Source organism: Odocoileus virginianus, chromosome X, assembly GCF_023699985.2.
Source record: "Odocoileus virginianus isolate 20LAN1187 ecotype Illinois chromosome X, Ovbor_1.2, whole genome shotgun sequence".
NCBI lineage: Eukaryota > Metazoa > Chordata > Mammalia > Artiodactyla > Cervidae > Odocoileus > Odocoileus virginianus.
In genome coordinates this window covers 27,683,080-27,708,939 of record NC_069708.1, presented here as the reverse complement: position 1 = coordinate 27,708,939, position 25,860 = coordinate 27,683,080, and the positions used below count along the sequence as shown (strand labels likewise).

The window sequence follows — 25,860 nt, the reverse complement described above, 5'->3', positions numbered from 1 at the left end:
TGATCTCTGAGGAAGGCTTTCTTATCTCTCCTTGCTATTCTTTGGAACTCTGCATTCAAATGGGTATATCTTTCCTTCTCCTTTGCCTTTCACTTCTCTTCTATTCACAGCTATTTGTAAGTAAGGCCTCCTCAGACAACCGTTTTGCCTTTTTGCATTTCTTTTCCCTAGGGATGATCTTGATCCCTGTCTCCTGTACAGTGTCACGAACCTCCATCCATAGTTCTTTAGACAGTCTGTCTATCAGATCTAATCTCTTGGATCTATTTGTCACTTCCACTGTATAATCATAAGGGATTTAATTTAGGTCATACCTGAATTGTCTAGTGGTTTTTCCTACTTTCTTCAATTTACATGTGAATTTGGCAATAAGGAATTCATGATCTGTGCCACAGTCAGCTCCCTGTTTGATATCAATGAAAGATAAATTCATAGCTTGATATCTTTTGGCCTCCCGTATAATATGATTTGGGGCTGTAAATACATGAGAGAGTCTGTTGATATTATACCTTTGGGATTGGTTCTCCCTACCCTATATTTTTCATTTTTCTCAGAAACAAGGTAACTTTTTTTGCAGTCTCCCGAGAATGTGGATAAAAGTGAGTTTACTTCTGATTTACCCTTAGCCTAAGAGTATGGTCTCTTGAGCTTTGATGTCTATTTTCCTGACCTAGTTTTGCTAAGTTAAAGTTAGCATTTACCTAGGTTTACAAATGCCCACCAGAAAAAGAAAGTGGCTGGACTTCTCTCATGGTCCAGTAGTTAAGACTCCATTTTTCCAATGCAGGGGTGTGGGTTTGATCCTTGGTTGGCAAACTAAGTTCCCACATGCTGCACAGCATGGCCAATAAATGAATAAATAAATAAATGTTTTAAGTGGCTTTAAATCTCCATTTACTCCTGTGGGATCTCACTTTTCCTTAGATATTTCTTGGTAATTGCTTTACTAGTCAGTTGATTTTGGAATTAAAAAAAAATGTTATCCAACATTTTTGCTTGTTTTAAGTAGGTTTGACATATAAAATGTGTTTTGTTGGTTTGACATATATAATGTGCCCTGTTTTCAGGAGCAGAAGTATTGATTTCTATTGCATTGTGATAGAACGGTTCTTTAAAGATTTTTCTTATATTCATGTCTTTTCATTATGAGTGTCCCTAAGCCATTGTGACTATATTGATAGCATTAGTAAAATATGGTAAGGTCTTCCTTATGTGTTTTATAAAAGCACACTAATATTTCTTTTTTTTTTTCAGGCTAAAGAGGCAATTATAGAAGCTGCACAACGTGATCCTAGAAATATTTTCACTCAGTATTATATATTCAAGATTTCAATCGTGGAGGGCAACTCTGCCAGAGGTATAAATGTTACTTATAAGTTATATTTGTCTGTTAACGCAAAGAATAATCATCTTTGACCATAAAAGAAATAGTAGTCTTTAAGACAGTGGAGTTGAATATATATATGTGTGTGTATATATTAGCTTCCCTATGTAAAGATGATACAACCATGCAACAAGAAACTGTGGAAGGTTGCATAAAAATAAAAGCAAAAGGTCTACCTACTGAAGGAATAGGAACTAGGTGGATATCGTACAAGATTTGTGGGGAAGTCTTGTCACTGTAGATTTTTTTATACTTTGTCATTTGAACCAACCTATTAAAAATTAACCTTAAAAAGCTGGGAGCAGGGAGAACTTATAATTCAGTCAGTTAAGAATTTGTCTTTAGAGGATGGAAGTCTCCAGAATACCTTTTAATTGTTTTCACTTAACCTGGGAAGTTATCAGTGAGATATTTGGCCCTGAAAATGGAATTTTTCTCCACAAAGTTGACAGTGTTAAAATTGGTCACATGAACCATATCCCATTAGTGCTTTGTCCTTTCTGTTAAGCATAGTTTCCTTGCTAGTTGTCTGCACACATGGGTATCTTGACTTGGTTATAGGTTTCCCTGTGCTGTGATATTATTCCTGCTCAGCTCTGCATGATTGAGCAAATCCTGGAGCAATGTGAACTCCAGACTGGTTGCCCTTTGTTAAGGGTACAAGGAGAAAAATTGAGAAACTTGAGTTAATGGATTCAAACAGAATTTATACTAGTCTAGTTAAGCAGCTATTTATGAATACTACTGTACGTGCAGTAGACTTCATTATTCACTCTAAGATATTTTTTCTTTGAAAAAGAAGTGTTCTAGGGTAGTAAAGTATACCTGTATATTAATTAAGGAATAACAAATTGGAATGAGCTCTTTATCAAGGTTAATATTGCTGTCAATGTCCATCATTAAGGTTTTTACTAGAGACTTCTGAGCATTTATTTTTCTTGATATATTATGCTGAAGTATAGAAGAACTTGAAACTTTTGCCAACAGAAATAGCAAAAAATAACCCCACACAACCAGATTTCCCATTAAACTTTTTCTTTTAACATTCTATTAAAATGATTTTACTTTTTAAGCATAACATAAACTCAGTCTTTTATTTCTTCCCCATTTATCTGTGATCATTTTTAGTCATGTTTATTGAAGATACATACAATAAAATTTATTATTGCCTAGTATATGATTTTATAAGATTTATTTATTTTAGTAATTCTGTCAGCTTTTTTTTTGGAGTTTATTTATTTATTTAATTTTTTCTGTCAGTTTTGACAGTTGCATACACTCATGTAACCAGTACCACAATCAAGATATAGAACAAAAAATTAACTTCATGCCTTCCCACTACTTCTAGCCCTGATTCCTACTAATCTCATTTCTCTATATAATTTTTCCTTTTCCAGAATGTCATATAAATGGACTCATATAGTATGAAGCTTTTTTCTTTCACTTAGTATAATGCATTTGAAACTCATTCATACTGTTGTGTGTGCCTTTAAAACTCATTCATACTGATATAGTTTGTTCTTTTTTTATTGCTAAGTAGTATTTTATAAGTATGAATGAATTTTATATAATATACATTTGCAATTTATACATTTACCAGTTGATGGATATTCAAATGGTTTCCATTGTGGGTGATTATGAATAAAGGTGTGATAAACATCTGTTTACAGATTTTGTGCAATGACAAGATTTCACTTCTCTAGGGTAAATATCGAGGAATAAGTTTGCTGGGTCATATGATAAGTATATGTTTGTTAGAAACTGCCAAGCTCTTTTCTAAAATGGCTCTACAGTTTTATGCTCTAACTAGCTATGTATTAAAGTTCCAGTTGATCTGCATCCTCACCAGCACTTGGAATTGTCCACTGGAAAATTTCTTTAGTCATTCTAATTAGCAGGTCGAGATATCATGATGAGATTATAAATAGTATTTCCATAATGTCTAATATTTGACATCCATACATCTTGTTTGGTGGAGTGTTTGTACAAATCTTTTGCTCAGTTTTATATAAGGAGCTTTTATATTTTTATTGAATTTTGAAAGTTCTTTGTATATTTTAAATATAAGTTATTTATCAGATATGTGTTTTACAAATTTTTTTCTTTTTATTTTCTTAGTGTATTTCATGACAAATTTGATGAAGTCTAATTTATATTTTTTTCTTCTTTTATGGATCTTTTTGGTATTGTAACTAAGAAATCTTTACTTAATCCATGGTCACAAAAAGTTTTCCCTATATTTTCTTCAAGAAATTTTGTGGTTTTAGATTTAAAGCTTATGGTTAGTTCTGTGATCCATTTTGCATTTTTTTGACTTAAGGTATGGATTGAAGTTCCTTTATTGGCACATGGCTACCTAATCATTCCTGTTTCATTTATTTATAAACTCTGTCCTTTCCCAACTGAATTGCCTTTGCACCTTTAACGATAATCAGCTGTCATATGTGTATGGGTCCCTTTTTGGACTCTTCATTGTGTTCCACCGATCTATTTATCTTTACACCATTCCCACGCTGTCTTGATTAATGTAGCTATATAGTAAATTTGAAATCAGGTGGTGTTGGTCCTCCAACTTTATTCTTCTCTTTCAAATTGTTTGGGCTAAGTCCTTTGTACATCTCTGAATTTTAGAATCAGTTTTTTCAATTTCTACAAATGTAAATATTGACTGGGATTCCTTTGAATGTATATATATACATCAGTATGGAGAGAATCAACATCTTCCAATCTGTGAAATGGGGTTATATACCTCCATTTGTTTAGCTGTTTAATTTCTCTCAGAGAGCTTTTCTATCTTTTCTCATATCAGTCTTTCACCTTTTGTCAGATTTATCCTTAAGTACACTATATATTTTATGCTATTTCAAATGGCATTTTGAAAAAAACTGGGACTTTCTGATTGTTCATTGCTAGTATGTAGAAATACAAATGATTTTTGCATATTGATCTTGTATCCTACAGACTTCTAAATTCACTTACTGCTTCCAGTAGCTTTCTTGTGGATGTAATGTTGTCTACAAATAAAGACAATTTTACTACTTTCTGTCCAATCTGGGTGCAGTTTTTCATGTGTTATTGTTCTTGTTAGAATCTCCAGCACAGTGTTGAGTAAAATTGGTAAAGAGCAAGACATCCTTGACTTTTTCCTGACTTTAGAGGGAAACCATCCAATTTTCAGTCATTAAGTATGATGTTAGCTATAGGTTTTTCATGGATACTTTTTATCAGATTGAGAAAGTTCCCTTCTGTTTCCAGTTTCCTAGATGTTTTTAATTAGAAATGGATGTTGAATTTGGTCATGATTGTTTTTACATCTGTTGAAATTATCAAGTTAAAAAACTTTTATTGGAGTATACTTTAATACTAATTAAACTGAAATATTTATACAGTATTGTATTAGTTTCAGGTGTGCAACCAAGATAGTCTGTTATACATATACATATGTTGACTGTTTGTTAGATTCTTTACCAATATAGGCTGTTTCAGAGTATTAAGTAGAGTTCCCTGTTCTATACAGTAGGTCCCTATTAGTTATTGCTTTTATATACAGTAGTGTGTATATGTCAGTACCAGTCTTTCAGTTTGTCTCTCCTTCCCCTTACACCCTAGTAGTCATAAGTCTCTTTTCTACATCTGTAACTCTATTTTTGTTTTGCAGATAAGTTCATCTGTACCCTTTTTAAATTTTTTGTACCCTTTTTTTAGCTTCCACATATAGGTATTATCATTATATTTGTCTTTGTCTGACTTTCTCACTCAGTATGACAGTCCCTAGGTCCATCCATGTTGCTGCAAGTGGCATTATTTCACTCTTCTTAGTGCTTGAGTAATATTCTGTCATATATTTATACCACATCTTCTTTATCCATTACTCTGTAGATGGACATTTAGGTCACTTCCATGTCCTAGGTATTGTAAATAATGGTGCAGTGAATGGTCATGTATCCTTTTGACTTACTGTTTTCTCTGGATAGATGCCCAGGAGTAGGATTGCTGGATTATATTATAGCTCTATTTTTAATTTTTTAAGGACTCTCTATACTGTTCTCCATAGTGTCTATACCAGTTTACATTCCCACCAACTCTGTAGGAGGATTCCCTTTTCTCCATGTCCTCTCTAGCATTTATTGTTTATAAATTTTTTGATGATGGCCCTTCTCACTGGTATGAGGTGCTATCTCATTGTAGTTTTGATAGTCATTTCTTTAATAATTGTGATGTTGAGCATCTTTTCATATACTTTTTGGCCATCTGTATGTCTTCTCGAAGAAATATCTGTTTAGATCTTCCGTCTACTTTTTGATTGGGTTGTTTTTTGACATTGAGGTGCATGCATGAGCTGTTTGTGTATTTTTGGAAAGATTCGTACTGGCACAAAAAGAAATACATATCAATGGAACAGGATAGAAATTCTAGAGATAAACCCACACACCTAATCTGTTGCAAAAGAAGCAAGAATATACAATGAAGAAAAGACAGTCTCTTAAATAAGTGGTGCTGAGAAGACTGGGCAGCTCCATATAAAAGAATGAAATAGAACACTCCCTAACACCATCCACAAAACTAAACTCAAAATGGATTAAAGACCTAAATGTACGAGACCGGATACTATAAAACTCTTAGAGGAAAATGTAAGCAAGATCTTTTTCAATCTACATCTTTGAGTAATGAAAATAAAAGCAAAAATTAACAAATGGGACTGAATCAAACGTAAAAGCCTTTGCACAGCAAAGGAAACCATAACTAAAAGGAAAAGTTAACCCTCAGAATGGAAGAAAATATTTGCAAATGAAATGATCAATTTTTTGAAGTTTGTTAGTATGGTCAGTTATATTGATTTTTCAGCAGTTGAACCAATGCTGCATTCCTGGAATAAGCTCCACTTGGTCTTGATGTGTTCTTTTTTAAATATAATGTTAGATTTGATTTGCTGATAGTTTGTTTAAGAATATTTGTGCCTGTGTCCATGAGTGATACTGGTCTCTGGTTTTCCTTTCCTGTTAGGGTACTGCTTATTGCATCAAATGAATTGGAAAATACACTTCCTTTTTACATCTTCTAGTAGAGTTTTTGTTGCTCAGTTGGTGTTATTTTTTTGTTATATGTTTGGTAGAGTTCACCAGTGAATTCATCTGGGTCTGGAGTTTTCTTTATGAGAAAACTTTTAATTATAAACTCAATTTCTTTAATAGATAGTAGAATTCTTCAGGTTATCTATTATTTCCTAACTGAGCTTTGGTAGTTTATGTCTTTCAAAAAATTTGTGTGTTTCATCTAAGTTATTGAAATTATTGGCCTGAAATCATTCATTATGTCATTCATATTATCCTTTTTAACACCTGTAAATTCTAAAGTGATGTCATATTTCTCATTCCTGATATCTGTAATTAGCATCTTCTCTCTTTTCCTCTCTGTCAGAGTGGCTGTAAGTTGATCAGTTTTATTGACCTCAGAGAACTAGCTTTTGGTCTCATTAATTTTTCTCTATTTTTTCTGTTTTCTGTTTCATGTATTAATTTTCTGATCTTTATCACTTCCATTCTTCTTCTTACTTTGAGTTTCATTTGCTCTTTCTTTTCTAGTTTCCAAAGGTTGAAAGCTGACGTTATTGATTTGGACCTTTATTCTGGTCTAATATAAAGAGTTAATGCTATAAATTACCTTCTAAGTGCTGCCTTAGTGACAATCCACAAATTTTTATATACTGTGTTTTCATTTTAATTCAGTCATATTTTTGAATGTGATTTGACTCCAGTGTAAACCCATGGATTGTTTAGAAGTATGCTGTTTATTTTACAAACATTTGTAGATTTCCAGAGAATTTTTTTCAGAGAACTTTTTTATTAATTCTGTTTCAGTCTACGATCATAAGTTTGTATGAATCCTTTTAAATATGTTGAGGCTTGTTGTATGAACTAGAGTATTGTCTTTCTTGGTAAATATTCCCTGTGTTCCTGAATGTGTATTTTGCTGATGTAAGGTCAAGTGTTCTATAAATGTCAATCATGTCAAATAGATTAATAGTGTTAAATATCCTTGTTGATTCTCTGTCTACCTGTCCTGTCAATTATTTGAGAGCCTTCAGTGAAATCTTTGACTGTAATTATGGATTTGTTCATTTCTCCTTGTAGTTCTATCAGTTTTTCCTTCTGTTTTTAGATGCATAAACATTTAGGATTGTTATGTCATCATAATAAATTGATTCCTTTATCATCATGAAATAACCTTCTGTCACTAAGTCTTTGCTCTGAAGTCTGTTTTGTCCATTATTTTTTAAATTAGTTTTTACTGAAGTATAGTTGTTTTAAAGTATTTGTTTTAAAGTATTGTGTTAGTTTCTACTGTACTGCAAAGTGAATCAGCTATACATATACAGATATCCCCTCATTTTTGTATTTCCTTCCCATTTAGGTCACCATAGAGCACTGAGTAGGGTTCCCTGAACTATACAATAGGGTCTCATTACTCATCTAATGTATACATAGTATCAATAGTGTATAACTGTCAATCCCGAGTTAGATCATCGAAAAAGCAAAGGAGTTATAGGAAAACATCTACTTCTGCTTTATTGACTATGCCAAAGCCTTTGACCATGTGGGCCACAACAAACTCTGGAAACTTCTTAAAGAAATGGGAATACCAGACCATGTTACCTGCCTTCTGAGAAATCTGTATGCAGGTCAGGAAGCAACAGTTTGAACTGGACATGGAACAACAGACTGGCTCCAAATAGGGAAAGGAGTACATCAAGGCTGGATATTGTCACCCTGCTTATTTAACTTATGCAGAGTACATCTTGAGAAATGCTGGGCTGGATGAAGCACAAGCTGGAATCAAGATTGCTGGGAGAAATATCAATAACCTCAGATATGTAGATGATACCACCCTTATGGCAGAAAGTGAAGAACTAAAAAGCCTCTTGATGAAAATGAAAGAAGAGAGTGAAAAAGTTGGCTTAAAACTCAGCATTCAGAAAACTAAGATCATGGTGTCTGGTCCCATTACTTCATGGCAAATAGATGGGGAAATAATGGAAACAGTGACAGACTTTATTTTGGGGGGCTCCAAAATCACTGCAGATTGTGATTGCAGCCATGAAAGTAAAAGATGCTTGCTCCTTGGAAGAAAAGTTATGACCAAGCTAGACAGCATATTAAAAAGCAGAGACATTACTCTGCCAACAAAGGTCCGTCTAGTCAAGGCTATGGTTTTTCCAGTAGTCATGTATGGATGTGAGAGTTGGACCTTAAAGAAAGCTGAGTGCCGAAGAATTGATGCTTTTGAACTGTGGTGTTGGAGAAGACTCTTGAGAGTCCCTTGGACAGCCAGGAGATCCAACCAGTCCATCCTAAAGGAAATCAGTCCTGAATATTCATTGGAAGGACTGATGCTGAAGCTGAAACTCCAATAGTTTGGCCACCTGATGTGAAGAAGCCACTCATTTGAAAAGACCCTGATGCTGGGAAAGATTGAAGGCAGGAGAAGGGGATGACAGAGGATGAGATGGTTGGATGGCATCACCAACTCAATGGACATGAGTTTGAGTAAACTCCAGGAGTTGGTGATGGACAGGGAGGCCTGGCGTGCTTCAGTCCATGGGTTCGCAAAGAGTCAGACACATCTGAGTGACTGAACTAAACTGAACTGGACTGTCAATCCCAATTTCTTACTTCATACAGCCCCCCACTTTGCTATCTTGGTGTTTATTTTTTTGTTCTCTGCATTTCTGTCTCTACTTCTGTTTTGCAAATAAGATCATTTATATCATTTTTCTAGATTCCACATATATTCAGTAATATACAATTGTTTTTCTCTTTCTGAATTACTTCACTAGTATGACAGTCTCTAGGTCTATCCACATCTCTACAAATGACCCAATTTCATTCTTTTTTATGGCTGACTAATATTCTATAGTATATATACACCACATATCTTTATCCATTCCTCTGTTGATGGACATTTAGGTTGCTTCCATGTCCTAACTGTTGTAAATTGTGCTGAAGTGAATATTGGGGTGCATGTATCTTTTTGAATTATGATGTTCTCTGGGTATGTGCCCCGTAGTGGAATTTCTGGGGCAGCATGGTAGTTTTTAGTTTTTTAAGGAACCTCCCCTTCTGTTCTCCATAGTGGCTGTATCAATTTGCATTCCTACCAATAATGTAAGAGGATTCCCTTTTCTCAAGAGGCAGGTCAAGTGGTCTGGTATTCCCATCTCTTGAAGAATTTTCCACAGTTTATTGTGATCTACACAGTCAAAGACTTTGGCATAGTCAATAAAGCAGAAATAGATATTTTTCTGGAATTCTCTTGCTTCTTTGATGATCCAGCAGATGTTGGCAATTTGATGTCTGGTTCCTCTACCTTTTATAAATCCAGCTTGAACATCTGGAAGTTCACGGTTCACGTATTGTCAAAGCCTGGCTTGGAGAATGTTGAGCATTACTTTGCTAGCTTGTGAGATGAGTACAGTTGTGTTCTTTTAAGTTTAATTAGGTCCTGTTTGTTCATTTTTGTTCTTATTTATTTTTATTCTAGGAAGTGGTTCAAAAAAGACCCTACTGTGATTTATGTCTATGAGTGTTCTGCTTATGTTTTCCTCTAAGAGATTTATAGTGTCTAGTCTTACCTTTAGGTCTTTAATCCATCTTGAGTTTATTTTTGTGCATGGTATTAGGAGGTGTTCTATTTCATTCTTTTACACGTAGCTGTCCAGTTTTCCCAGCACCACTTATTGAAGAGACTGTCTTTTCTCCACTGTGTATTCTTGCCCCCTTTATCACAGATTAGGTGACCATAAGTGCATGGAATTATCTCTGGACTTTCTATCCTGTTCCATCAGTGTACATTTCTTTTTTGTGCCAGTACCATACTGTCTTGATGGCTGTAGCTTTGTAACATAATCTGACATCAGGGAATCTGATCTCTCCAGCTTCACTTTTCATTCTCAAGATTGCATTGGCTATTCAGGGCCTTTTCTGTTTTCATACAAATTGTAAAATTTTCTTTCCTAGTCCTGTGAAAAATGTCATTGGTAATTTGATAGCGATTGCATTGAATCTGTAGATTGCTTTGGGTAGTATAGTCATTTTCACAATATTGATTCTTCTGATCAAAGAACATGATATATCTCTTATCTGTTTTGTATCATCTTTGATTTCTTTCAGCAATATCTTACAGTTTTCTTTGTACAGGTCTTTTGCTTCCTTAGGTAGGTTTATTCTTAGGTATTTTATTCTTTTTGTTGCAATGGTAAATGGGATTGTTTCCTTAAGGTCTTTTGCCTCCTTAGGTAGGTTTATTCTTAGGTATTTTATTCTTTTTGTTGCAGTGGTAAATGGGATTGTTTCCTTAATTTCTCTTTCTGATCTTTCATTGTTAGTGTATAGGAATGCAAGATATTTCTGTGTATTAATTTTGTATCTGCAACTTTACTAAATTCATTGATTTGCTCTAGTAGTTTTCTGGTGGTGTATTTAGGGTTTTCTATGTATAGTATCAGGTCATCTGCAAACAGTGAATATTTTACTTCTGTTCCAATTTGTACGTCTCTTATTTCCTTGTTCTCTGCTGTAGCTAGGACTTCCATGACTATGTTGAATAATAGTGGTGAGATTGTACACCTTTGTCTTGTTCCTGATCTTAGAGGAAATCCTTTCAATTTTTCACTATTGAGAATAACGTTTGCTGTGGGTTTGTTGTATATGACCTTTATTATGTTGTGATAGGTTCCCTCTATGCCCACTTTCTGGAGAATTTTTATCATAAATTGGTATTGAATTTTGATTGACAGCTTTTTCTTCATCTATTGTGATGATCATATGGTTTTTATTCTTTTTTTTTAATTCTTCAATTTGTTAATATGGTGTATCACATTGATTGATTTGCATATATTGAAGAATCCTTGCCTCCCAGGGATAAATCCCACTTGATCATGGTGTATGATCCTTTTAGTGTGTTGTCACATTTGCTTTGCTAGTACTTTGTTGAGAATTTTTGAATTTATGTTTGCCTGTTTTGTGTGATATTAATATAACCACTCCAGCTTTCTTTTGATAACCTCTACCAGAGTGTATGTTATCCCATCATTTTCTTTTAACCAATTTTGGCTTTATTTCTAAAGTATTTTTTTTTGTTAGTTGTGTATAGCTAAAAGTCACTTTCTTTAATTTAATCTGTCTCTGTCTTTTAAATGGATCATCTAGACCATTTATATTTTAACATGATTGTTGATATGGCTAGGTTTAAATTTAGCATCCTGTTATTTGTCTTCTGTTTGTCTTTTCTGGTCTTTGTTGCCATTTTTCTTTTTTCTGCTTTCTTTTGGGTTAATTGAATGTTTTATCACTATGTTTATCTCATCTTTGGCTTATTAGCTATAACTTTTTCTTTTGTTATTTTAGTTGTTACTTAAGGTCTATAGTACATATATTTAACTTACCATGGTCTACCTTTAAGGCATATGATGAAATATAATTTTTTTACTCTATTCTGTATTATATGTACCAAATTATATTTATCCTATTCATTATTGATTAAATTTAGGATATTTTACTCTTATTAAAAATTGCTGTGTGAATATATTTGTATGTTTTTTATTCACTTTTGCAGGTATATTCATGGAATAAATTCAAAGAGGTGAACTGCTCAGTTGGGCATTTTTCTGACTTTCAAGTCCTCAACAGTTTAGCTATTTAGGTGACTTTTGAAAATTAATGTTTTTAAGATATTAGTGCTCTTAAAATGAATTCCAAAGTCATTGTGGTATAATAACCATAGATAGCTATTATCTTTGATAAGAGTGTCTCATCTTTAATTGTCTCCTTGTTTTTCAGCTTTGCAGGCAATTATCACTTTAGAGTATCTATTAATGGCTCAACAGCAACTTGAGAATAATGTATCTACAATGAGAAGTTCAGGTGTCATGCTTCTCAGTTTTGCTTCCCAACTTGCTCTAGAGGTAATTCTTATGTACCCATTTATGAGATTTTTACCTCTTTTCCATTTTCAGAGACTATTATAATGGAATCTTCATCAGTTAGGCTCAGGAGAGGCTTTTCTTTATCATCTATTTTGCCTCATTATTTTCACACCAAGTTTGGTTGGAGAATTGCTTTATTTCTCTTCATTTTTTTATGATTTAAAGTAAATAAAACAAAGTGAAGTTAGATATTTGTTCTTAAAACAATAGAAAAATGTGCATAGCAAAACATTAACTTTGAATAGAAACTTGAGATTTAAAATGCTATACTATGTAAAAAAAATATTTATTTGGAGATGTATCTATCTCATTGGTTTGCAAAAAAAAAAAAAAAAAGTTTGAACCTTAATGGACCTTTCTAGTTTATAACTGAAAAACAACTTTAGTTTGGAAGCAATAATAACTTGTACCTCCTTTTTTCATTGGCAAAATTCTGGTCTTAGTAATATATAGGATTAGGAAAAGCATTGTAGCAACTGTCAGGCTCTTGGACTGGGTTGAGTTCTGGCTCTGCCACTGAAGTATTTAACTTCTTTGAATCTTAATTTCATCATTTTGAAATAAAGATAATGCCTACTTCCAGGATTATTGTGAAAATTAACTGAGAAGATGGCTGAAAATGTGATTTGTAATCAAAGAAGCTTGATCTAATAGTTTTTTGTTGTTATTAACAGTATGTTATCAACAATATACAATCTGGCCACAGGTGTCTCTTCTACTTTATCTCATATTACTCCCCTGTATCATCATCATAGTGATATAAGCCACCATTACCTTAGGCACAGGGTCTAGAATAGTGGAGGCATAAGACTTCTATAACTCCAAGCACATTCAGTGTTTCTCAAACAGGCCAATCACATTCCTTTTTCTGTGTCTTATTTATACTATTCTGTGTTTTAAGAAATGTTCTTATTTAAATGTTACCTTTTTCAAAGTCCAACTTAAGATTTTCTTCCACTGTACAGACTTCCCAAATCAATTCTAGTTGTCAGTGCTCTCCTTCTACTCTGAATTTGTCATTTTTAATGTGTATACTACTTATTTTGTCTATATCTTATATACTGCCTTATATTGTTAATGCATGGATTGTCTGTCCAACTTGACTTATAAGGTCCTTGAGTGCCATATTTCTAGTACCCAGTCCAGTATCTTGCCCAAAGTAATAGCTAAATATAATTTTGAATGACATGTGTTTGATGTTAATGAATAGGATAATAAAACTCCTGGAAGAAGAAAACTATTTGGCAGATGTGGATACAGGATGTGTTTGTGCAGAAAATGAGAGAAAAATCTGTAATGGGGAACCCAAAGGCAAATATGTTTTTAAAGGAAGGCTTATAAAGTTATATCTGATGGAAAGCAGAAGAAAGGTGGTGGAAGAATTATGGAACTATATTTCTGAAAAGCAAATAATTTTAATAGAAGAGAAAGAATCAGGGGAGAAGAAACCCAAAGTAGTTTGAATTAGAAGATGGAAGGAAGTATGGATGAGCTAAGCCCAGGAAATTGAATATATTTCTACAAAAGAATAAGGGTGGAATCCAGTTTTCACTTAGTGTAGTTGCTTTGCAAAAGGCATTTCAAGTGCTAATGAGACTATCATTCATTCAGCAGATATTTATTGAGTACCTACTATGTGCCAACCATTGTTCTGGGCTCTTGGTATAAATAAACAAAACAGTTATATGCCTTCTTGGAGCTAACATTCAAGCACGAGGAAAGACAATATTAATAAGCATAATAAATAAGGAATTTCATAATATGTTAGAAGTTGATAGCAATATAGAAAAAATAGAGCAGTCTTAAAAAGTATCAGGGATGGGAATGGGCTGAAATTGGTGTGAGTTATTTTTTTCAAATAGGGTGATAAGGATAGGTCTCATCAAGAAGATGACATTGTGCGAAGACTTGAAATTGGTGAGGGAGTTAGCCCTGTAGATATATGGGGGAAGTGAAGAAGAACAGTATTCCAGGCAGAGGTAACACCAATTCAAAGCCTGTAAGGTAGGTAGGTACCAGGAGCAGCAAGGAAGCCAGTATGGCTAGAGTGAGTAAGGGTGGGATTAGTGAGAGATCAAGTCAGAGAGGTAATAGAGAGTCTGGGTTATATAGATCCTTATAGACTAGTGAAAGTACTTTGACTTTTACTCTGAATGACATTGGAGTGTTTTTAATAGAGTCGTAACATGATTTGACTTTTATTTAACAGAAATACTCTTGGTGTTATATTGAGAATAGGCCAGAAAAGAAGAGCTAAAGTGGAAGTAAGGATACCTATTAGGAAGTTTTTAAAGTAATCCAGAGAAAAGATTAAGGTGACTCAGATAAGGGAGATAACAATGGAAGTAAATGATAAGAGAATTTGCTGACAGATTGGATAAAGGGTGTAAGAGAAAGAGACTGGGTCATCAAACATAGTTGCCATCAACTGTAAATATAGCAGAGTTGGGAGGACAGTTAGGAGTGCGATTTGGACATGATGCATTTGAGATGTCTGTTAGGCCATCCAAATGGAGATCCAAGTAGTCAGTTGATAAAATCCTAGAGTTCTGAAAGAGGTCTGGGCTGAAGAGAAAGGTTCACTAAGAGTCATTAATATATAGTTGATATATAAAGCTATTAGACTGGGATGCCATCACCAAGGAAGTCAGTATAAATGAAATGGAGAAGATGACCAGAGACTGAGCCTGGAGCCCTCAAACATGAATGGTTTAGAGAAAAGCAGAGGAACCAATAACTGTTCAGAGGAACTGTGGTATTGGAGAAGACTCTTGAGAGTCCCTTGGAGTGCTAGTAGATCCAGCCAGTCCATTCTAAAGGAAATCAGTCCTGAATATTCATTGGAAGGATACAATGAGGACTAAGAATTGACCATTGGAATTTATAATATGTTGGTCGTTGGTGAGCTTGATGAGCAGTTTTGGTCGAGGTAGGACAAATGCCTGAATACAGTAGGCTCAAGAGAGAATTGAAGGAAAAAAAATTGGATGCAATAAGTATAGACAATTCTGTAGAAAAGTTTACTACAAAGGGAAGAAAGGAAGTTGGGTGAGAAAAATAAAAGAAATGGGGCAGTAGTCAGTGAGAGAAGTAGGATAAAGAGGTTGCTTATTTGCTTGAAATGGGATGAATGAGAATGCTTATATACTGATTGGAATGACCCAGTTAGAGAACAAAAGTTGGCAGTGTTAGAAAAATGAAAGTTGTTAGACTAATGCCATTAAACAGTAATGGACACAAGTGTATAATTTTAGGGATTGGCTCTAGGAAGAAAAGCTGGCTTAAAACTCAGCATTCAAAAAAAAATAAGATCATGGCATACAGTTCCATCACTTCATGACAAATAGAAGGGGGAAATGTGGAAATAGTGATGGATTTTATTTTCTCGGGCTCCAAAGAAACTGTGGGTGCTAACTGCAACCATGAAATTAAAAGACACTTCCTCTTTGGAAGAAAAGCTATGACACACCTAGATTGTGTATTAAAAAGCAGAGACATCATTTTTGCAATGAAGGTCTATATAGTAAAAGTTGTGGTTTTTCCAGTAGTCATGTATGGATATAAGTTGGACCATAAAGAAGACTGAGTGCCGAAGAATTGATGCTTTTGAACTGTGGTGCTGGAGAAGACTTTTTTTTTTTTTTTTTGGAGAAGACTCTTGAGAGTCCCTTGGACTGCAAGAAGGTCAAACTAGTCAATCCTAAAGGAAATCAACCCTGAATATTCATTGGAAGGACTGATGCTGAACTCCAATACTTTGGCTACCTACTGTGAAGAGCCAGCTGATTAGAAAAGACTCTGATGCTGGGAAAGATTGAAGGCAAAAAGAGAAGTGGGGAGGCAGAGCATGAAGTGGTTAGAAAGCATCACTGACTCAATGGACATGAGTTTGAGCAAACTCGGGGAGATAGGGAAGGACAGGGAAGCCTGGCTTGCTGCAGTCCATGGGGTTGCAAAGAGTTGGACATGACTTAGCAACTGAATAACAAGTAGGAAGAAACGTGGATAGTTCATTTATGATAACAGTTGAGAAGGCAGAGTATATGGGTGTGGTTCCTGGTGTGTGAGTAGATGTGATGGTGGGAATCTGTGGAACTTCTTTCCCTGACTGCATCACTTTTCTCAATGAAGTGGGAAACAAGGTCATCACCCAAGAGTAAGAATAGGAGAGGAGGTGTTGGGGACTTGAGAGAAGAGGACAAGATGTCAACTAATCATCCAGAAAATCAAAAAAGTGAATGGCAAGGGTATGTGGTATGCTTGCCTTGTAGCAGTAAGGTCCATTTGATGAAATTTTAAAATAAATAGTTGTACAGGTTTTTATCTGGCTAGTTTCAGCTACATGTATACAGGCACAAAAGTGACTAGAAAGTTGAATTTAACCAGGCTTGGGGTTGCTGATACAACTTAGTGACTGAACAACAACATAGTTTTGCCAGATGAACAGAACGAAGCGAAAGAGGGGCAGAAGAATCAAGAAAGAAGGAAATGGTTATAATGAATCCCCATGGAATTTAAACTAGATACAGAGGAGGACTTCAAAGAGATTAGAAATGGTGAAATGTTAGTAGTGTCAATGTATTGGCGATCTTAATGCAGTTGAAGGATTGCTGGAGTGATAAAAGGAGTGAATTTAAAAGGTTTGTTGTTTAGTCAAAAAAGAGTTGTATCCAACTCTTTTGCGATCCCATGGACTGCAGCCCACCAGATTCCTCTGACCATGGGACTTCCCAGGCAAGAATACTGGAGTGGGTTGCTATTTTTTCTCCAGGGGATCTTCCTGACCCAGGGATCAATCCTGTGTCTCCCGCATTGGCAGGTGGATTTTTTTTTTTTTACCACTGAGCCATGTGGGAAACCTTTATGTGGATTAAGGTGCTGGAAATGAGGGTGATCTCAGAGTCTAGGGTTCTTTTGGTTACTGCTGATAAACAGGAATAAGGAGCATAGTAAGATTAGTCCTAGTGGAGTCAAAGCAGTGTTGGCAAGCCTATGAGTGTTTGTGGATAGAGAGGAGTGGCTTTCTGGGGCCAGTATGAACCTGTTTAGTAAAAATTAAAAAAAAAAAATTTTTTTTTTTCTACCATCTTGCGGCAACTCTTTTGAGAATACAAAACAGACAAGTTTAGATTTTTTTTCTTGTCCTTATGGGCAGGAATATAGGCAGTATTTTGTAAGTATCATTTTGAAATGTGATTTAACATGTTATATTTATCCTTTTTAGAATGGCCAAGAAATTGTAGCAGTAATAGCTTTGGAAAATTTAGCTAAACTTTCGGAAGACCCGCAACAAGTTCTTACAGCTTTAAAGTAAGTAATCCACATCCTGTGGATGTAAGAGCATTTCCTCTATACATGTTACTCTTGATCTATAAATTTTGCCGTAATACTACTGATGGCTTCAGGCTGAAACAATGCCTACGATAGCAAGTGGTTTTTTTTCCCCCAGCTTTATTGAGATTTAACTGACAAATGGTGGTATTTTGTAAGTTTAAGGTATATAACTTGGTGATTTAATACACATTCATATTATTAAATGGTTAGCACAATAAGATTACCTCCATCACCTCACAAAATACTACACTGTATGTGGTGAGAACGTTTAAGATTTACTCTCTTAGCAACCTTCAGGTATATAATATAGTGTGGTTAGCTATAGTCACCATGCTGTACATTAGATCTCTGGGCTGTGTTCAACTTGTAACTGGAAGTTTATACCCTTTGACCAACATCTCTCCATTTTCTCCACCTACAGGCCCTGACAAACATCATTCTACTCTGTTTCTGTGTGTTTGGATTTTCTTCCTTTTTTTGTTATTTTCTTTCTTTCTTTTTTTTTTTTAGAGATTCCACATGAAAGGGGGATAATCCAGTACTTGTCTTTCTTTGTCTGACTTATTTCACTTAGTACAATGCCTTCAGAGTCTGTCCATGTTGTCACAAAAGGCAGGATTTTCTTTTATCTAGTTAAATAATATTCCTGTGTGTGTGTGCAAGTACACATACTACATTTTCTTTATTCCTCCATTGATGGACACTTAAGGTTGTCTCCATGTCTTAGCTATTGGAAATAATGCTTTAGTGAACTTGGGGGTGGAGATATTTCTTCACGACACTGATTTCTTTTAGATACATATTCCAAAGTTGGGTTGCTGAATTGTATAGCAGTTTTATTTTTAATTTCTGAGGAACCCCCATGCTGTTTTTCCACAGTGGCTATACCAACTTGTATTCCCGTCAACAACACACGAAGGCTTCCTTTTCTCTACAAAACTTATTATCTCTTGTTTTTTGTTAATAGCCATTCTAACAGGTGTGAGGTGCTATTTCAGTGTGGTTTTGATTTGCATTTCCCTGATGATTATAATGTTGAGCATCTTTTCATGTACTTGTTGGCCATTTGGATATCTTCTTTGGAAAAGTATCTATACAGGGCTTCTGCCCATGCTAAAATAAGATTGTTTTTTGCAGTTAAGCTGTAGGAGTTCCTTATATATTTTAGATATTAACCTCTTATTAGATATATTATTTGCAGATATTTTCTTCCATTCTACTAGTTGCCTTTTCATTTTTTTTTGATAGATTCCTTTGCTATGCAGAAGATTTTTACTGTGATTTAGCCCCACTTACTCATTTTAACTCATTTTTGCTTTTGTTGCTTGTGCTTTGGGTATCATATCCAAAAAGTCATTATCAAGGAGTTTTTGCTTGTGTTTTCTTCCAGGAGTTTTATGCTTCTAAGTTTTTTCTTTCTTTTTTAAGTCTTAATCCATTTTGATCTATGTTTTCTGTGTAGTGAGAGATAAGGGTCCGGTTTCATTCTTTTGTGTGTGGATATCAGTTTTCTCAGTACCACTTACTGACAAAGATTATATTTCCTCTATTAAGTATTCATGTCTCCCTTGTCAAATATTAGTTGATGATATATAGGTTTCTATTCCATTTGTCTATGTGACTATTCTTATGCCAGTACCATGCTGTTTTGATTACTATAGCTTTGTAGTATAGTTTGAAAACAAATGTGATGGCTCTAACTTTCTTCTTTTTCAAGCTTGCTTTGGTTGTTCAGGGTCTTTTTTGGTTCTGTATGAATTTCAGGATTTTTTTTCTCTTATTTCTGTGAAAAATGCTACTGGAAATTTGGTAAGAATGCTTAAAGTTAAAAAAAAAGAACATATCAGTTAAACCTGATCTTTTCTTTATCTCTTTCTATGAAGGAAAATGGTTTATCAAAAGGGAACTTTTACATACAATAATGAGGCAGAAGAGGCTGAGGTAATGGTAACCCCTAATGATGTAACTGAGAATATGCCAGTGGAAAAACTGGAAACCAGAAGGGTTCTGTAGTGATTATCCTGTTGGTCAACTGTACTTGAGTCCACTCTTCTGAAGGGAAGTGGAATCACAGATATAATAGTATCAGAGGGAGTCTTGAGATACTTGCATATGTTTAGTCAGATAAATATCTAAAATAATCCAGGATGATTGATACTGTTTTTTATTTTTAAAGATTTTTAAGGTTTGAAACTTCACAAAATACCTTATTTTGTCAATTTGTCATCATCCTGCCAGATCCCTTCAAAAAGTACTCATCCTAGTTTATATGGAACCCAAAGGCCAGTTCCAGCTTCCTTTATAGAAAGAAAAATATAAAAGACTTGTACACTATGCCTAATGTTCCAGGAGGTGATTTGGGGGCAATGATATAAACTGTGGAACTATTTAAGAATGTCTAATAAGCAATGCTTTTGTTTTAAAATTATTTTACTAAATTACTCTTCCAAAATTACAAAGTTGATATGTTTTCATTGCAATCATTAAGACATACAAAGACTTACAAATAAAATAATTAGCCTCTTTTCCCCCTCTCTTTTCTTACTTCCACCCCCTGGGGTACTCAATATTACTAACTTGATTTCTTTCTAAATATCACTTTTTTTTTATTACTTTATCATACAGGTGTTTGGTTCATCTTTTCCTTCCAAGAGTTTCTCAAATGCCAGAATCTGAAAACAAGTAAGTTATAATTCAACAGAAATGATGTATTCACCATTAGGAAAAAAAATAGAAAAACTTCCACTGGAAACCTAACATTGAGAAATATATAGTATAATGGGTAAGGGCAATATAGACTCTGGGGATAGTCTTCCTGAATTTATATTTTGGCTCTGCCATTTATTAGACATGTAACCTGGGCCTCTGTTTCCCCATCTGTAAAATGAGTGTAATGATAGTACCTTCCCTATGAGGTTACTGTGATGACTTGATGAATAAATAAGTGTAAAACACTTAGATGTTGCCAGATCCTTACCATGCCCTCAGTAACATTAGCTATGAGATTTCATTATGATATTGCATCTGTTTTTCCCATTTATTTATTTATGGCTGCTCTGGGTCCTCGTTGCTACATGCAGGCTTTCTCCAGTTGCAGTGAGCAAGGGCTACTCTCTAATTGTGGTGTGAGGGCTTCTCATTGTGGTGCCTTCTCTTGTTGTGGAGTGCAGACTCTATATTATAGGCTTCAGTAGTTGCGGCTCATGGGCTGTAGAGCACAGGCTCAATAGTTCTGGCACATGGGTCTAGTTGCTCTGTGGCATGTGGAATCTCACCAGATCATGGATCAAACCTGTGTCCCCTGCTTTGGCAGGCGGATTCTTAACCACTGGACCATCAGGGAAGTCTGTTTTTCCCTTTCTTAACAGGAGACTTACATATAGATGTATCTCTTACTTTCCCACAGAAACATAAATAACCTGATTGGTTTGTTGATTGTGATTTTCTATCAGCTCAGCTGGGAGTATTCAAATATCTTCCTGCTCACAGTTTCTGTGGCATACAATATCAAGAACTTAACAATTTGTGGAAGAATTAGGTCACCCATTTTTCATCCCAAAAATTCATTTACTCCTAATAATTTAAAAGAAAACTATTCAAGATCTTGAGTAGGGATGACTTTCAGAGAAATATCACTCATCTCTATTGTCTCTGCTTGAACAAAAAGTCTATAATAGTGTACCACTACTTCATTTTTGCTTTGTATGTTTGTACCTGGAGGTATAATATTTTTTCAGCTAAGTTCATTGGGAACCATCTATAACTGAGATAATATTATATTGATGACATAACTTTTTTTATAATACAAATTCTACCCATACATGTATGGTTAAGTTTTACCTCCTCTTTACAGGTTCTATGAATCCATTTGAAGGGCACTCAGACTAAAAAAAAAAACTGAGGTAATTGGAATTTGAATAATGATCAAATATTTCATGATATTAAGAAATTATTGGAACTTCCCTGGTGGTACGTGGCTAAGACTCCACACTTCTAATGCAGGGGTCCTGGTTCGATCACTGGTCAGGAAACTAAACCCCACATGCCACAACTAAAAGATTCCACATGCTACAACTAAGACCCAGCACAACCAAATAAATAATTTTAAAATAATTATTATCTTTAAAGTATATAATGGTAATATAGTTATGATTTTTAAAGAATACTTTTATCGACACACCCTAAAATATTTATGGATGAAATTATGTGATGTCTGGAATTTGCTTCAAAATAATATGGCTAGTTGGAGGTATCATTGAAATAAGATTGATGATGAGTTAATAATTATTGAAGCTAAGCCATGGGTAACTGGGGGTTCATTCATCTGTTAACACATACAAACTTCTTTGAAATTTTCAACAATGAAAAGTTAAAGAATAAAATAGGAAACTCAGAGACTAAACCTTGATAGCTAATAGAACGTAAGAGCTCCTTGCAGGCTAGGGCTATTTATATTTATCTTTGTATCTCTGAAACCTAGGACAGTATCAAATACATAGTAGTCACTCGATTTGTTTAAATGACTAAATATCAGCTTTTTATAAGAAGATCTTATATTGGACTTACAAGGTGCTTCATACTCCATGTAATTGCAATGCACAGTCAGATGCCACTCATTAAAACTAATTTGAAGATGGGGGAAAAAAAGGCATCTTGTTTAAATTAAGGACAAATTTAAATTACTGAATAGTTTTGAAATATGCCTCTATTGTTTTCATGTAAATACAGTAATAAAGAACATCTAAAAAAATAAAGAACATCTACTAGCAATGTTTTAGAGGTCAGGACCTGATTTAACAAATAGATTAGACTAATTTAGGGGAAAAAAGGCCTAATTCAGTGGAAAGAGTCAGAGAATTGAGTTCTAGTTTCAGCTATTTCACTAACTTCTGGTTTACTTTAGACAATAACAACTTACTTGACTTCTCTAAGCTTTATTTTCTTCACTTATTAAATAGAAGAAAATGAACTGGAAAATTTCTAAAGTTCTATCCTCTTCTAAAAATCTTATGGTTTTAAAGTACAGTATCTACTTAAAACTTTTTAAAGCAGTTTGTCTCTTACATAGACTGTTCATTCCTTTCCATATCCTCATTCTTACTTGTACTATTTATTTGCTTTAATGAACCCTCATAGATTCTTTTATATAGTCACTGAATTAAATAGTGAAGAAGTCAACTTTAGCTCACCTTAAATTCAGATTAATGAAATTTATGTTAGAAGTTGCTTTGTATAAAGTAGATGTCTATTGTTTATCCCTTAGAAAGCAGCTAGTTTTCTTGAAGCGCAGTGTGCATTGTATATTAGACATTCTCCTGATAAGACTAGTCTTACAGTATATTCTACCCTACTTAGTATAAACTTGTTTAATTGAGTTAGCCAATACTTCCATATTTAATCCTTTGTTTAAACATAATGGGATGTTTTTCTCTATTAAAATTTATGTACCCCACCTAAGGAAACTTAGGGCTTCCCTGGTGGCTCAGATGGTAAAGAATCTGCCTGCAATGCGGTAGACCTGGGTTTGATCTCTGGGTTGGGAAGATTCTCTGGAGGAGGGCATGGCAATCCATTCTAGTATTCTTGCCTGGAGAATCTCCATGGACAGAGGAGCCTGGCAGACCACAGTCGCAAAGACCATGGGGTCGCAAAGAGGCAGACACGACCCAGCAACTAAGCACAGCACACAAGGAAGCTTAACAAAGGATCCAAAGGCTTGAGTAGTAGTAGTCTTGACATTGTCATTGCATGACCTTAGACAAATCATCCCCAATTTCCAGATCTGTTTTCTCATCTATAAAATTAAGGTTATGGATAAGTGATTTTTAAACTGTATTCCTTAGAAACCTGGAAATTCTGTGGCACTGCCTCAAGGACTTCCAGGAACTGAGGCTCTAGGCCTCTGCCCATTAATGATTCAACCAGAGCAGCTATACTTCTGTCTCTTCTTGTATATAAAATTTTATCTGAAACACAGGTTCTAGTTTCCCCTCTTCAAAAAAAAAAAAGTCGAAAATCACAGAGATCACTACCTGCTCTCAAATTCTATGACCCTGTAATATAAAACTTTATCAGTCATTGAAATCCTTTGCTTAAGAATAGGTGTAGAGGGGGAAGAGAGAAAAAAAATATGAGGACATTGGGGCTGAGGAACAGTATCCTATAATGGGGAAAAACAGTGTAAAATGATAGATTGGCACCTTGAGCAACAAACTTCACAATTTTGCATTTTCTTTGAGAAGCTCTCAGGCACAAATAGAGTCTCTTTTTGATACTTTTCTGTAGTAAAGCTTTCGAACAGCAGGAAAATACTCTTTTCATTATTTTTTAGGAGGAAAGAAGTGAATAGACTTTTGGCTTACTTCAGTACAGGTAAATATCTCCTTCATTATTTTCACTCTTTCATCTTGCCCCTATCCTCTATTAATATATAAATTCTCCAAGTATATTGAGCACGCTGTCTCAGGCTTCATGTTTGAGTTTAGCTTCATGTTTTTACAAACATTTGTCACAGCAGTATACCTAGTTTCTTTACTCACAAGCAGAGAAAAGTTTGCCGTCACTAGCATTCATCTCCAAATGTGATTTCAACTCTGTTTTTAATTACATTAATTAATTTTAATTACCTTAATTAATTTTAACTAATTTTAATTACATTTTTAAAAAGACATTTCTGTTTTTTCCTTCCTCCCTCCCTGCCTTCCATCTCTGTTTCCACTTGATTCTAACCTAGAAATTGGACAGGTAAAAAAGGATCAAAACAAAAATACTCTGAACCCCACTAATTTTCATGATCTCTGCATCAAATTCAGATTGTTTACTCTGTTATTTTGAGGCTGTCCAACGATCTGTCCAAGTCTGTGTCATCTCCTCTGTATACTAATAATTCCTCCCTGCCCACTTCATTCAGCTAACTTCTTGGCTCCATTGAATTCCTTTTTCCAACTCCATGCTTTCTTTCTTGGTGTTGGCTTTTGCTTAATAGGTCTTCTGATTTCTACTGCCCATGTACCTATTTGGGCTTCCCTCGTGGCTCAGTGGTAAAGAATCTGCCTGCAGTGCAGGAGATGTGGGTTCAATCCCTGGGTCAGGAATATCCCCCAGAGAAGGAAATGGCAGCCCACTCCAGTATTCTTGGCTAGGAAATCCCATGGACAGGGGAGCCTGGTGGGCTACAGTCCATGGGGTCACGAAAGAATTGGGCATGACTTAGCGACTAAATAACAACAATGTGCCAATTTCCTTAAGTCTAAAATACACCAGAAACTCCATATCTTAAAAATTCTATCCCATTTATTGCAGTAGTTCACTTTTATACCTCAAATATCTGTCAGTAGGTTGTTAAATGTAACAAAGCAGTTTAGAAACCCCAGCTTTTCAAAAGAATAATGTCTACTGTTGGCATTCTTCTCTCTCAGAAGGGCACAAGAGTATGTAATAAATGCTTTCTGATGATGACTACAGATTTTGGTTCTGTACTTTGCTTGCTGTAGGAGTTCAGTAAGTAAATATTATGCCAACCTATCAGTACTCTTCTAATCCTCAATCTCCATTTCAGTATTTTAAATGATTTTTTCTATTCTTTTTTTCCTTACACGTAAATCATATCTTTCTACCTCAGGTGGTGAATGATTGCTCTAATTAAAAATCTCTCCAAAGATGTGTTTGTTCTCCAAAGTTTGAATTAACAGTTTCTAAGAGCTTGGTAATGCTTTTTGTCATTTTAATTATTTTGGTATGCACTCATGCACACACTGAAAAAGAACTTTCTAAATCCAGGCTCATGTCTGACTGTTTTTAAAGCAGGATTAACAACTTTGTTAGAGTATAAAGTAAAAGACCTCAATATCAGATTTTCCTGTTTGATGCAGCACTCCTGAAGTTTCCTCAGTTATTTGAAGGAGAAGCCTGTCCTTTAATCTCTAAGATTAACGAAGCTCATTGGTTTCGAAAAGCAGGTAAAAGGAAATTCTGTGGCTAAGCAAAACATTGTGGGGTGATAGAATCAGACAGATTCAAATTCTAGCTCTTAAATTTATAGCTATGGGTATAAGGATAACTTGCTTAATCTGTTTTACTATAAAAAATGGGGAACCATGTACTCACTGTTAGTTTTCTTCATTTTCTATTGAAATGAATCTAGGAATAAAATAATGAATTA

At 34.7% G+C, this 25,860-nt stretch overlaps 1 protein-coding gene across 2 annotated transcripts in view; it reads left to right on the top strand.

Annotated features, from left to right (window-relative positions):
- The window catches only part of TEX11 (testis expressed 11), a 256,192-nt gene that overhangs the window by 162,935 nt on the left and 67,397 nt on the right, over positions 1-25,860 (top strand). For both annotated transcript variants that reach the window (XM_020882990.2, XM_020882995.2), the window contains exons 17-22: positions 1,255-1,357; positions 12,220-12,344; positions 17,590-17,675; positions 20,325-20,381; positions 24,031-24,071; positions 25,571-25,657. In XM_020882990.2, the coding sequence (XP_020738649.1) occupies positions 1,255-1,357; positions 12,220-12,344; positions 17,590-17,675; positions 20,325-20,381; positions 24,031-24,071; positions 25,571-25,657 (499 nt within the window). The remainder of the gene's footprint in view (positions 1-1,254; positions 1,358-12,219; positions 12,345-17,589; positions 17,676-20,324; positions 20,382-24,030; positions 24,072-25,570; positions 25,658-25,860) is intronic.